General features: G+C 34.5%; 1 protein-coding gene across 6 annotated transcripts in view; it reads left to right on the top strand.

Annotated features, from left to right (window-relative positions):
- Positions 1-14557, top strand: part of ARID4B (AT-rich interaction domain 4B) — a 148843-nt gene that overhangs the window by 81607 nt on the left and 52679 nt on the right. For all 6 annotated transcript variants that reach the window (XR_006887387.1, XM_046652159.1, XM_046652161.1 and 3 more), the window contains exons 8-11: positions 5095-5233; positions 9786-9865; positions 11161-11237; positions 12502-12656. Coding sequence is in view for 5 of the 6 variants with exons in the window: in XM_046652159.1 (XP_046508115.1) it covers positions 5095-5233; positions 9786-9865; positions 11161-11237; positions 12502-12656 (451 nt within the window). In the remaining variant the exon portion in view is untranslated. The remainder of the gene's footprint in view (positions 1-5094; positions 5234-9785; positions 9866-11160; positions 11238-12501; positions 12657-14557) is intronic.

Raw genomic sequence — 14557 nt, 5'->3', positions numbered from 1 at the left:
TAAGCCTTGGTCTGTAAGCACGATAGTCAAGTACCACAGTGAAATGCCCATCTCCTTAATTACACTTCCTCAAAGTTCTTTCCCCTTTCTTCAGAGTCATTTTCTACAACAAAGTCTTGGACCTGGATCTTAACGTCATTTATTTGACTTTCATTTCCTTTTCTATTACTCAACTAAAAAAAGCCTTCATTATGGTTCCCTGATTTCCATTTAAAATTTACTTTTGTGATTATCTCTTCCCAGGATTCCCTGTACTCCACTGTTACAATAGCATATCACTACCTTTGTTTTCTTTTAACAGCCATTAATGTGCCCCCAGGTATTCCAGAATTGGGTGTTTTTGATATCTTCCTTTAATTTTTATTTATATTCTACCTTTAATTAATTAATCCTAATACTCAAGTATTTTCTTTTTTAATGATTATCTTTTAGCTTAATTTGTTTTTAGATTGGCACCTGAGCTACAACTGTTGCCAATCTTCTTTTTTTTTTTTCTGCTTTATCTCCCCAAATCCCCCCCAGTACATAGTTGTGTATTTTAGTTGTGGGTCCTTCTAGCTGTGGCTTGTGGGACGCCGCCTCAACATGGCCTGATGAGTGGTGCCATGTCCGTGCCGAGGATCTGAACTGGTGAAACTCTGGGCCACTAAAGTGGAGCAGAAACTTAATCACTCGGCCATGGGGCCAGCCCCTAGCTTAATTTTTTTAAAGCAAGTTATTGATCCTTTTGATCAATGTGTAACCTAATTCAATTTGGCCCTTATAATTTACCTGTTGTGTACGGAGGTTTTATTTGATTTTGCCTAGAGAATAGAATGCCTGAAATTATAGAAATATTTGTGTCCCTTTTGCCGCCCAAAAGTTTTGTTGAATAATCTAGCAAAAGTTTATGTGCAGCTACTGCAGTAGGATAGCTTTCTATTTGCTGTTATTTTTCTCCCCTTCAGAAAAAGAATAGAGCATAATTATTCATGGGTACAGGTTTTATCTAGTGACAGTGCTGAGATTTACCCAATAAACTAGTGATTTGTCTCATATTTGATCTCATATTTACAGGTCTGCAGATCTTTAAAAAAATTTTTTATTGAGATACAATTTATGTACTATAAAATTCACCCTTTTAAAATGTACAGTGTTTGGGGATTTTTAGTATATTCACAAAATTGTGCAATCAGCGTCACTAATTCCAGAAGATCTTTTTTCTATTTGCTTTATTTTGCTATGAAAATTTGATTCTAATTTCTTTAAATTGGAGGAAAAAATTAAAACCCTTTTATTGGTAAGTGTGTACCTGTTCATATATTCTGTATGTTTAAAAAATGTTTTAAATTTTTTTGGTGAGGAGGATTACCCTGAGCTAACATCTGTTGGGCAATCTTCCTTTTCTTTCTTTTTTTTTTTTTTTGCTTGAGGAAGACTAGCCCTGAGCTAACATCTGTGCCAGTCTTCCTCTGTTTTTTGTATATGGGGTGCCTCCACAGTATGGCTGATGAGTGGAGAAGGTCCGCACCCGGGATCTGAACCCACGAACCCTGGCTGCTGAAGCAGAGCATGCGGAACTTAAACCACCCGGCCAGGGGGCCAGCCCCCATATATTCTGTATGTTTTAATCTCTAAGAGGCTATACATTGTCAGTCTTCCTAATACTAATACAGATTTTTAATTTACTGTACAGAATTTGAAACTAACTTAGTTGTCTGAAATAGTAAGGATCATTGAAAGAAGAATTGAATTTCAAAGATTGAATGCCTCTGAAGTTCCTGGCTCAGTTTTTTATTTGCATCTCGTCATTTGTTATTCTTTGGCACATATCTTGTCTAAAGTTCTTCTCACTTGATTTACAATTAATTTACAATTAATAATGATGTGTGATCAGCTTTAAGTGATTAGCTGTTAGTCTATTGTGGTAAACATTTCCATGTTATTAGCTTTGTTTCCGGTGGCATCATCAGGTCTTATTTCACAGAGGCAGTGCGTTATTTTGCTGTGACTCTATAAACAAATACCGTACTACTAAAGAAGCAACAATGTCAGAGGGGAATAAAAACCAAGCAGGTTCTCTGCTTGCTCTATCTTTGCTCCTTTAAAATATTTTTGATGCTCATTTATTTTAGTTTAACAGTTTATTGGGTACTTGTGTAAACAATTTCCTAGCTAAACTTCTCTGAAAGGAAAAGTTAAAGGAGCCTTGGGTATAATGATGTGGTTTATATTGATTGTATACATTAGACTGATTGTATACATTTTGTGATTTCAGGAGAAATAAAATCAGAAGTACCACAGTAGAAAGAAAGAAATCTATTTGGTTCATTTATTTAGTCAACAAATATTTATTGAGCATCTATGCTGTGCCAAGCACTGTTCAGGTACTTGGGATATATCAGTGAACAAAGCAGGCATTTATATAATCTCTGCTATTAGAACTTACATTATTTCATATAGGGGGAGGTGGACAATAAAGAATAAATGTAAAAAATAAGTAAATTGTATAGTATGATAGATTTGTAAGTGCTGTGAAAATAATAAGAGTAAGGTGAGGGGAGATTGGGGTGAGCAGGTTGTAAATTTGAATACAGTGGTCAGGATAACCTAGTGAGGAGACATGTGAACAGAAACTTAGAGGAGGTGAAAGAGTTTCTAAATGTCTGGGGATAGAGCATTCTAGGCTGTTTTGCTGCAAAAGGGAGTAGAGAAATGAGGTAGTAGTAGCTGGTGGAGAAAGTGAGGTCAGGGGATTTTTTTCTTAAGAGAGTAGGGAGAAATAACAGCATATTGATGGAAATAACAATATACTGATGGTATTCAATCTGGTAGAGGCAGAAAATTGATACAGAAGAAGCAAGTATTGCTGAAACAAAGTCTTCGGAAGGTGAGGCGGGGAAGGGAATCTAGTTCATAAGCAGGGAGTGGTGTTAGAGTGGTCCTAGACATTTAATAGATAAGATAGATAGGGGTTTTATGTAGCCAATCAGTTTTTTAATATACATGTATAACTTTCTGGTGTCTGAACTTTTCACACTTAAGAAAGAAATCAGAACTTTTATAAAGATGCAGATGAGTTTTTTAGCCAAATTATGCCTAGTTTTCTCTTTCTGTGTTTTACAGATTTGTATATGTTATCTGTGAGATTGTGACTTTCTCTCTTGCTAATGATAATGACATAAAGGGCGTTCATAAAACCCTAGATGAATAAGTTTTCTGTGACTCCTTTGAAAAAGCACTAATTATGGTTTTAAGGTTTGTTGTGCTGTAGAATCATTAGAAAGTGGAGAGATAAAAGTCATTGCCCTAGAAGAGCTCTTCTAATCAAGTAGAATCAGGTTTATGAAGTCTGTTATTATTATGCCAAGCTATATGCCTATATGTAAAGCTTTATGTGAAGGTATGTTGGTTTTTCCTACTACATATTAACCTACTTTCTAAGTAGGAATTAAACTGCTTTAAGTGCCATTTGAGGTACAGTAGTTCTACTCAGTAGCAAACTTTGATATTTTGATATTCCCCATATCACACTAAAATGTTTAATATTATTATAATAGTTTTTGCTTCCTGTATATTGGAATATATAAATATGTAGAAGTGAAAAAGGAGTGAAATTTGTATTGTCATCCTTTGGAAAGGCATCAAAGACAAATTTAGAATACAGGTATGTGCCGTATAATGACATTTCCATCAACGATGGACCACATACGTATAAAACAGTGGTGCCATAAGATTAGTACCGTATAGGCTGGGTGTGAGTAGGCTGTACCATCTAGGTTTGTGTAAGTGCACTCTGTGATGTTCACACAAGGACTAAATCACAACACATTTCTCAGAAGGTATCCCTGTTGTTAAGCAACACATGGCTACATACTGGATTTGTCCAAATCAACCAAATAGATAAATCATGTTTAAAGTTTTAAAATAATCTGTCGATTTACATTTTTTGTCAGTGAACTTGGTCGTTGCCAACTATCTCAAAAATGTTTTCGTTCTTGTAGGTAATCAGTATTTGCCATTATTCTGTGTTTTTTGTTCTTTTGTTTGTTTTGCTGAGCAAGATTTGCCCTGAGCTAACATCTGTGCTAGTCTTCCTCTATTTTTTATTATATGGGCCATCAGCACAGCGTGGCTACTAACAAAATGATGTAGGTTTATGCCCAGGAGCTGAACCCAGGCTGCTGAAATGGAGCACACTGAATTTAATCACTAGGCCACTGGGGCTGGCCCACTCTTATTTTGTTTTGTTTTATAACAAGAACATGCATTGCAGTTTATTCAGTATTTCTTATTGTCTACTTATTCCAGGCATTTTGAATAGTCAGTTGTCAGAATCTTTATTTTCTTTAGCACTGGTGATGAGTTTTCTTGCAACCAGATTCAGAGGAGAATCATTTTTTGTTTTGTTTTTCTTTCTTTTTAGTTTTACTTTATATTATACTTTAACATCGATTGGATGCTCTTAGATAGTTCCTCCTTTTCCTGATAGTTAACATCTTTCTAATTTACTAGTTCAATACATAATATAGTTGCAATGAATTTTTAACATAATACAAAGAAAACCATATTGTGGTTTGAATTTTCTGAATACTTTTAAAGTTTGTATATATTTGATGTTAAGGATAGCAATGGTGATCTCTTACCAGATTGTGTCCTGTCCCCACCCTGACCCCCAGTTAATGAAGATCTGCCTCCCCTTTTTAAAATTAGCTTTGTGCTGGGAATGTAAAATTACTATCTCTAGGACTCCTTTAATCTGAGAGTAGGATCCTAGTATATTTTAGTGTAGTACTGGGATGTTTAATATGGGGCCTTCAGCTTTTTGAGAATTTGGGGCCCAGTGTTGTTATTCTGTTCTGATCTTCCCCTTAATATTTTCAAATAGCACTAAATAAACCCAGTAGATTTCTAGGAAAATGATGTGCCTTCCTCGAATGATAACTCTTTTGTTATTGTTGAGAAATTTAGAAAACTATTTAAAAATTTGAATCAGCCATTCTGTAGGCTTTAGGAAATAGGATAAGATTTCTAGAATACCTGTTATTCATCAATTTGGTATTCTTATTCCTGGTGAAGATAAATAGAAATGTCTTTATTTTTTTCTTTCTCCAGCCCAGAGGAAGAGTCGTCTTCATCCTCCAGTGATGAAGATGAGGATGATAGGAAACAGATTGATGAGCTACTAGGAAAAGTTGTATGTGTAGATTACGTTAGTTTGGATAAAAAGAAAGCACTGTGGTTTCCTGCGTTGGTGAGTAATTTCTGTATAAAAGAATTTAATTTTCAACTATATAAGTTTGTGAAGAAAACAGCTGATTTTCTTACGAGTGTTTTTTTATAGGTACAAAATGGGGAAGTGATTTTAGCATGATTTAGTTCACACAAAGCTTGCTTTCAAAATTGTCTTTGAGTACAAAGAACTCTTGAAGTCATCTAAGAAAGGCAAAATCATGATTATTTAAGAGGCTAGGTATATGGGAGTTCTTTATACTATTCTCTCTATTTTGGGTAGAAAATTCATAATGCAAACTTTTGAAACTCCTAAGTCCACCATGCAAAAGACTACAAAAGAACAACAGAACCTTTCTTTTCTGCTGTTAACTACAAATAATGTCTATTTGTCATCTCTTTCAGTGAGTATATTTTGTATTCTTTATTTGGAGTGCTTAGGTCGGTGTTTTGCACAAAATGAGTGCCCAATAAATGTCAGCTCTTAAAATTGTAATTAAAGCTAATGGGGGCAATTATTTGTTTTAATAAATACAAATATCTCTCTCTATATTTTTTAAGATTTTATTTTTCCTGTTTTTCCCCAAAGCTCCCCAGTACATAGTTGTGTATTTTTAGTTGTGAGTCCTTCTAGTTGTGACATGTGGGACGCCGCCCCAGCATGGCTCAGTGAGCGGTGCCATGTCCAAACCCAGGATCTGAACTGGCAAAACCCTGAGCCAGCGCAGTGGAGCATGCAAACCACTTGGCCACAGGGCTGGCCCCAAATAAATATAAATATTTTATGATACCTTTGTACCTCTGCATGTATCCATCTATTCATCCAACATTTATTGTATGCTTATTATGTACAAGAATTGTGCTAAGACCTTTGTAAGAATTATGAGGTGTTATTATTTATCTTTATTTAGAGATAAGGGAGCTGGTTATTAGAAGGGTTAAGTAACTTGTCAAGCTTTGGATTAATAGTAAGCTGAAAACTTGTCAGTGTATGTGATCATTTCTTTTTTCCTAAAGTACTAAGATTCTTTGTAAGAATTTCTTTTGAAAACATATTTTAAAAAACAGATTTGTGTGTCTTTTTCTAAAACGACAGGAACGTTAAAATTTTCACTGTTAGGATTTTCAGTATTAATTTAAGATCCTGTCACCATAATTTCTAGTTTCCTTAATGATGAGAATGATATTTAATGATTTATGACATTGAAAAATCAGTCAACTGCTTAGTCAACTATTTCATTATTATTTTAAAAATCGTTGAATCATTGATCTATGTTATCCTCCCCCCCAAAATTGAGATCTTTTGGACAGTGATGGATAATTTTTGTCAACTGGAGTGTGGAATTGTGTTCTCAATTGAACAATCTTGACATAATCACATAAAAAATATTTTTTTCTATTTTTAAAATTAGTTTTTATAAATTGAGTACATTTTACAAGTGTTTTGGTTACATTATGTTAAAAAACAATTGCCTACTCCTAGGAACTATAAATAGTCACCATGTATTGAGCATTTACCCTGTCCAGGCACAGTGCTAAAGCTGTTACCCTAAGTAGTCTCATTTAATTCTAATTGAGACTGAAAAATACATGGTAGTTGCCTTCATTTTAAGAGCAGGAAGTCTTAGCTTCCATGTCTCAGGCAGTCCTCCTTTTCAATTTCTTTCACTATTACTCTTACCAAGCTTTAAATGTTGTTGTTCAAGGTTCAGAATATATTACTCTATATTCTTTTTAGCATGATCTCATCCCCTTTTATGGTATTGGTTGCAGAGATAACAAATTGAAATGCCTTGGGGACCAAGAAAATAACATACATGGGTAAACGGAGTAAAATATGGATTGTGGTTCCTGTGGTAGAATGGAGAATGAATCTACTTGTGTGCTACCATTGGCAACGGCCAGAGCGATCATATATGTAGTTTTCAAAACCCTAAGTACACGAGGAAAAAAAATGAGTGGATTTGGCTCACAGTTTTAGACTCCTGATTTTTAAGCTGTTGACTCCCAAGTTTGTACCTTAGAGTTCAGATCTCTACTCTGAGCTGCAAAGCTGGGTATCTGTCTATTTAGTATCTCCGTTTGGATGACCTTTAGCCACTTCAAAACTTATAAGCTAAAACTAAATTTATTCTCTCCTTCCTCATGCTCAAACTTGGACCTTCTCCATTGTTTTCTCTCACAGTGAATGACACCATTTACGTGAGACAGAAACCTAAGGATCCCTTTTTTCTCTGATCTCTCCAGTTCCCTAATTATCTCTGATATTTCTCATTCTTTTAATTTTCTGTTGCCACCACTTTACATCCAACTCAACGTCTCTCACCTGGATGATCACAGTAGTTTAGTCTCTTTCAACTCTTGCCCGTCTCTGATCCATTTTTTTTTCAGAGCAGCCCAAGTAATTTTTTATTTTTATTTGCTTATTTTTTGGTGAAGAAGATTAGCCCTGAGCTAACATCTGTTGCCAATCTTCCTCTTTTTGCTTGAGGAAGATTGTCGCTGAGCTAACATCTGTGTCACTCTTGCTGTATTTTGTATGTGGGATGCTGCCACAGCATGGCTTGATGAGTGGTGTGTAGGTCCATGCCCAGGATCCAAACCCACGAACCCTGGACTGCTGAAGCAGAGTGCACGAATGTAACCACTATGCTGCTGGGCTGGCCCCCCACGTAATTTTTTAAAAGGCAAATAAATCTATTATGACATTATCCTGCTTCAGACTCTTCCCTTAAAGATTTTAAATTTTATCTAAAGAATTAACATGGCCTACAAGATTGGAAAATCTGAACTCTGCTTATCTCTCTTATTTAGCCCAGGCAGAAAGTTAGCCACACTGATCTGCTTTTGCTTCCTAGAATGGGTTCCACTGCTTGCTTTTTCAGGCCCTTCCCATAATTCGTTTCCTCTGCCTGCAGTGCATACCTGTGCTACACATGTGCACACACATACATCCTTTGTCAAGTCAATTCCTACTCAGTCTTCAAAGCTGAGCTTAAATGTGTCCTCAAGAAAGCAGTCCCTGACCACATAGATAAGGACTTAACACAATAGCAATTAAATAAACCTGCACTTAACTTGTTTAGCATTGTCTTCCCAACTGGAATGCAAGTGCCACGTGGAAAGGAACAGTGACTGTCTTGGCCTCTGTGTTCTCCAACATCTTGTATATATCTCAATGTGGTTGTTAATATTTGCAGAGTGAGTAGATGAATGGATGAGCAAATGTTAAGTATTTACTTCGTCTTTTTTGAAATGACAAAGTTTTCTGAGATGCTAATACGTGTGAAAGACTTTCATCAGTGAATTATTTCAGAATGCCATCAACATTTACTCACTGCTACAAGAAAATAGTGCAATTTATGGAAAACGTTCACTAACTTTTTAAAGACTGAATTAGAACTAGCCTGTTTCTAGGTCCTCTCTAACCTGTGGTGACAGTACCTGCCTTTATGTACCATCGTGTCATTTTTCAGAGCTAATGAGACAGTCTTTATAACAAACCTGTCATACTTACTTAACCCATTGTTCATTTAAAAATATAACTATACTATTAACTTATTTTTAGTATACATAGTGGACTGTCTTGGAATTAAAATAGTAATAATTCATAGGTGTCTTGCTTTAGCACTGCCTTTGTGAAGGCATGCTTTATCTTCACTTTAAATAATAACTGAGGTGACTGCAAATACATTTTTTAATGTTACTAATAAATCTTAGACAGACTCCAGGAAGGTACTCACTTTAAAATGTTTACTTTTTAGAGTAGATTAGTATTACGAAGAAATTTTAGTATGTGTTAAGGTATATATTTAAATGTAAACAATAAATAGAACTTTGTCTTGCTCTTTCTCCCTCTCTCTTTTTTTTTTTTGGTGAGGAAGATTGGCCCTGAACTAACATCTGTTGCCAATCTTCCTCTTTTTGCTTGAGGAAGATTAGCCCTGAGCTAACTAACATCTGTGCCAGTCTTCCTCTATTTGGTATGTGGGATGCCGCCATAGCATGCCTTGGTGAGCGTGTGTAGGTCCACTTCTGGGATCTGAACCCACAAACCCTGGGCTGCCAAAGCAGAGCATGCGAACTTAATCACTACACCACCGGGCCGGCCCCCTGACTCTTGTTTTTTAAGATAGAGATTGTTCTGCTTAAGGCTCTGATCCCTGTTCCCATTTTGGTCCTCTTTGGTCTTCTCTTGGCCCTGATCCACACCCTCTGTTAAGGGTCTAGCTCTACCTCTTTTTCCAATCCTGCTCCCTGTTCATTTCATTCTAGCTTTCTGTTTGTTACCAGAACTTCGTCCAAAGCTTCAGTCTCGTCATAGCTATGTTTCTGCTTTCAACGCCATGCTTGTGCCAAAAAACAACATGAATAATCAAGAGAGCTACAAGGAAATGGGATATAAATTTAAAATTACTTGTGTGTGTTCCCATGTGTGGGTACCTGTTTACCTGCAAACTAAAATTAGTTTTTAAACAGTAAGCTGAAACTACTTTTTAAAAGGATTTAATAGTTGATATTTATATAACTATAAATTTGCTTTTAGTTATAATAATTTGACACTTTTTTTGAAGGTGGTTTGTCCTGATTGTAGTGATGAAATTGCTGTGAAAAAAGACAATATTCTTGTCCGATCTTTCAAAGATGGCAAATTGTAAGTATAATTAACCTGGTATGAAAAATATACTGTTTTTCCAAATTAGGATGGTAAATGATAAATTAGTTATATTTCCAGGGACCTTTTACTTTTCATCATACAAAATGTTTCAAAGTATGATAGTTTTTCATATTATCATTAAGTGTAGTAGTCTTAGAATATATCTTTCCTTGTTCATTTGGTCTTTTCTAAACTAGACTGTCAGTACTAATTTGTCAATATTTGCCTATATAATAGCTGGTGATTTGTTGAGGCAAGTTTGATATATCTAGCATATCTAATACTTGATTCACATATTTATTGTTTTTGAATGTCTAATTAGGACTTTCTAATATTTTTAATTATGTCTAATGGTTGTAGTGATACCTGTTGTATAACATTCAACTTCTGCAGTAGTCTCAGGATTAAAATGGGTTACTAGAAATGCATGGTAAGTGTTAAGACACCAATTTTTCATGTAGAACTTTTTTATACTTTGTCTTTATATACCTTAAAAAGATTGTCACATTTTAAGATTGATGCTTGAATTTTCAAGTCCTGAAAAGTGATTTTTAAAAACAGTCTAGGAAACCCACTTTAACAAAATTGATTGAGATAATCAGAAAAATTTGACCACTGAAATTGAATACTAGTTTGATGATGGGCTTTTGTGGATCATTTGACACAAACCAAATGCAGAAAAGTTGAATGATAATTTATTAATGTAAAATAGGAAATATATGTGACGTATGTGATAGATCTTGCCCCAGTTGCTTGCATCTTACCCCTCCTTATGGTTGGGGGAGTTCCATGAAAGACCTTAAATTGTGTATTAGAAGTTTGCTTATGAGCTTAGAATCCAGTTTAAGAAAAATATTAAAAGAACATTTATATTATAAACTAGTACATTTTCTTCCAATCTTAAGTTTAGTAATATCTTATGATTATCTCAAGATAATGGCAAATTCTTATTTTACTTTTTTATTGGATTGATGCATTCTGCTGTCCAAATATTTTTATTTATTTTTATTTTTTGTATTTCCAGTATTGCATTTAGCCAGGGACTCTTTGATATTTGAGAATACCTTGTTGTTTATAAAACATCTGTTAATGTGGGATCCTTCTGTAGATGATTACATATTGTAACATCCTGCCTAGCATTTTATTTGGGTCTTGCACCTCTGTATGATCACTTTTATTATAAATGTCAGTATTCCCATCTTTTTGGTATCGTTGCATGATGTGTAATTAGACTCTTAATCTCTGTTCTATTTTTGTGACCTTTTTTCTTTAAAATTAAAAAAATAATATAGTACTTCAGTACCAAGAAAAGATGTCCATGAAATTACTAGTGACACTGCACCAAAGCCTGATGCTGTGTTAAAACAAGGTAAGGGTAATCTTGGGATAAATTATAGGTCATTTAAAAACTGATGAAGTATTTTTGAAGATTAAATTTTCTTTTACTCTTTAAAAAATATTTCTCATATTTGGTTCTGTATGACTTATTCTGTTGTAAGCCATGTACCTTCTGTTACCATAAGTTTTCTTTATATTTTTTTTAAGCTTGTTATCAGACAATAATCTAAAGGTGGGAAGGAACTATATGATGAGCTATTACTATTGTCTGGCTTTTGCCTATATTAGTTCCTAAGGATAATAGAAACAGGAATCAAAGTAATTTTGATTTGGCATGTCTCATAATATAACAGTAGTTATATTTTATTGAGGAATATCTGTAATTGCATTTCTTACTTGATTTTTGGCAATGTAATTGACTGTTTATTTTCTCTTCGCCCATGTTCATCAAATCCAATAATATATTGTGTAGATTGGTTAAAAATCCTCAAGAATTTATGGTTTAGAATTTATTTCTGTGTATTGTAAAACAAGAATAACTGTGTGTAGTTAATTTAGCTTAAGCTAATTGTTAATATAATTTTAATTCAGGTTTAACTAGAAACGTAGAGAACATATTTATAGAATATTTTCAGGTATTGTATATTCATTACAGTGGCTCTGTGCCTGGTATATAATATTATTTAATAGTCATTTGTTGGATAATCATTTAAATATTTACCAATCTTAAAGTTCTTTTTACTAAACATGCTTAATTTTGGGGTTTTTTTTTGAGGAATCTCAGCCCTGAGCTAACATCCACCAGTCCTCCTCTTTGCTGAGGAAGACTGGCCCTGAACTAACATCTGTTTCCCTCTTCCTCTACTTTATATGTGGGACGCCTGCCACAGCACGGCTGGATGAGTGGTGCCATGTCTGCACCTGGGATATGAACCAGTGAACCCTGGGCCACCGGAGCGGAATGTGCGCACTTAACTGCTGCGCCACCGGGCCGCGCCCTAATTTTTGTTTAGAAGAAGAAACTGCTCTTTTCTCTTGTATTTGCTTGAGTCTAAGTCTCCTTCCGATGGTAGCAGTTTTGCCATCTATAAAATGGGTGCTTAATGTGTAGGACTGTTAGGATTAAATTAGTTGCACAAAAAAGCAGTTAGCACAGTGCCTGGCACAGAGCAAACGCTTTGTAAATGTCAGCTGTATTAGCACAGTAGTTTTTATTTCTTTATCTTGTTTAATAGTTTTAGACAAATCAGTCATCTTAATTTCTCTAGTTCATGTAGTTTATGGTCTCTTTCTAGCCTTTGATCAGGCACTTGAATTTCACAAAAGTAGAACTATTCCTGCTAATTGGAAGACTGAATTGAAAGAAGATAGTTCTAGCAGTGAAGCAGAGGAAGAAGAGGAGGAGGAGGAGGATGAAAAAGAAAAGGAGGATAACAGCAGTGAAGAAGAGGTAAAAACAGTTGATGCCTTTTAAAGTTAAAAATAACAGTTGGGTTTCCTTTGTGGTTTAGGATTTGGTGTAAAGTCATTAATCACTTAAATATTTTTAGTATTAGAAATATTTCATAATAAAAATGTATTTTTGATATTTATCATAATCAAGTAGTTTGCTTGCTTACCTTAAGATAGAAAAATGGTGTTCTGAAATTAAAAATATCAAATGTAGTTATCCCAGTAGCCTCAGAAATGTTTATCTTTCTGTGCTTTTAGTTTATCAGATCATTAAGGAAATACCCACCTAATATAGAAAAACTCTACTTTCACATGCTTTTCACCATTGTGGAGACAGCTGTCACGTCATACAGTGTTCATATATGCATACTTTATTGGCACACCTAGAAAAATATAAAATATATCTTTCATCTAGTATTAAAAGAATAATCGGCAAAAAAAGTAAAGATTAATATCTCTTTGATTCAGAGAATCTTAAATGATTTCATCTAAGACAGATGGGTAGATAGTTCTAATTAGGTCATAAATAAGACATCTGTGAATTTACATGGATCAAGGAGCTGAAGTTTTAGGTATTATTTAGCTGATACTTTTAGGTCTAGCAGTGACATGTACCAAGAAAAGATGTCCATGAAATTACTGGTGACATTGCACCACTGTACTCGTTCGTGGTTTGTTGAATGACTTCATAAAAGTTATTGTGTGAATGGTACAGATAGTGAAGGCTACTATATTTGACCATGAAGTGAATTGTGTTTAATGTTTTCAGGAAATTAAGATAAGTTAATGTCAATATGTAATATTTTAGGTAAGTCATGAAGTTCTGTCATTTAACTGTAATAAACAACTATTAATGAAATAGGATTGTTTTGGAGTTTATGTTTTATACCACAGTGGTCTATAGTGACAATGTGTAGTGTAAAAGTTTCAGTCTTCTCCCCTACTGCTCTCTTGAAAATGCTGAAATGAGTAATTAATCCCTTGCTTAAAACCTCCTCAGTGGCTTCTTATCGCTCTAAAAGTCAAGCTTCACTTATTAGAACCTGCTTTATAGTCCAGCCCCTACCTTTTTTTTCATCACTTTTCTTGGTAGACCCTTGCACTTTGAGTTTTATGCTGTAGCAGTATCAAATTGTATACCTTGCTTCTACTCACCTTTGCATATACCAGTACCTCTGCCTTAAGTGCCCATCTCTTCCCGCCCCCAGTCAGCCTGGCACACTCTTGTTCACTTTTCAAACCCTACTACATGTCGCCTCTATAAAAGGAAACATCTGAACCATCACCTCCCTCACTTCAAGAAAGTTAAGCACTCCATTTGCTAGTTTAAACTGCTACTGTTCCTTGTACATATTTTTGTCATTTATATATATATGTATATACACGTACATATGTATGTAATTTATTGTCTGTTTCCTTCCCTGCTAACCTGTAAGCTCCCAAGGGTAGGGACCCTGTCTTAGTTGTACTCACACTCAAATAGTGTCTGTCATAGTGTGTAGCATGTTACCAAAACTTTTGTTGCTTAGATTTGTCTTATAAATATTTTATAAAAGCAAATCTGGTTTCCAGTTTAAACATTTTCTTAGGTTAAATACAAACTTCACTTAAAAATTTTTGCAATAGTAGTACATTTGGCAGTTTATGGAAAGCAAATATTGTACCATGGAGATATTTAAGATGATATGTAGAGAATAGATTTCCTTAGACTTTTATCTGACTACCTTATGAAAACCCAGCCTAATGGTTTATCAACATGGGTTTTGGTTTTTTGTTTTTACCTTGTCTTCCTTTGCTCTGCTAGCTTTTAAAATAAAGGGGCAAATCTCACTTAACATCATTAGGCACATAATTTTTAAAATTAAAATGATAAATTTAGATTATTTAGACTATCAGTTG

Source organism: Equus quagga, chromosome 2, assembly GCF_021613505.1.
Source record: "Equus quagga isolate Etosha38 chromosome 2, UCLA_HA_Equagga_1.0, whole genome shotgun sequence".
NCBI classification, from domain to species: domain Eukaryota; kingdom Metazoa; phylum Chordata; class Mammalia; order Perissodactyla; family Equidae; genus Equus; species Equus quagga.
This window is presented reverse-complemented; position numbering and strand designations above follow the sequence as displayed.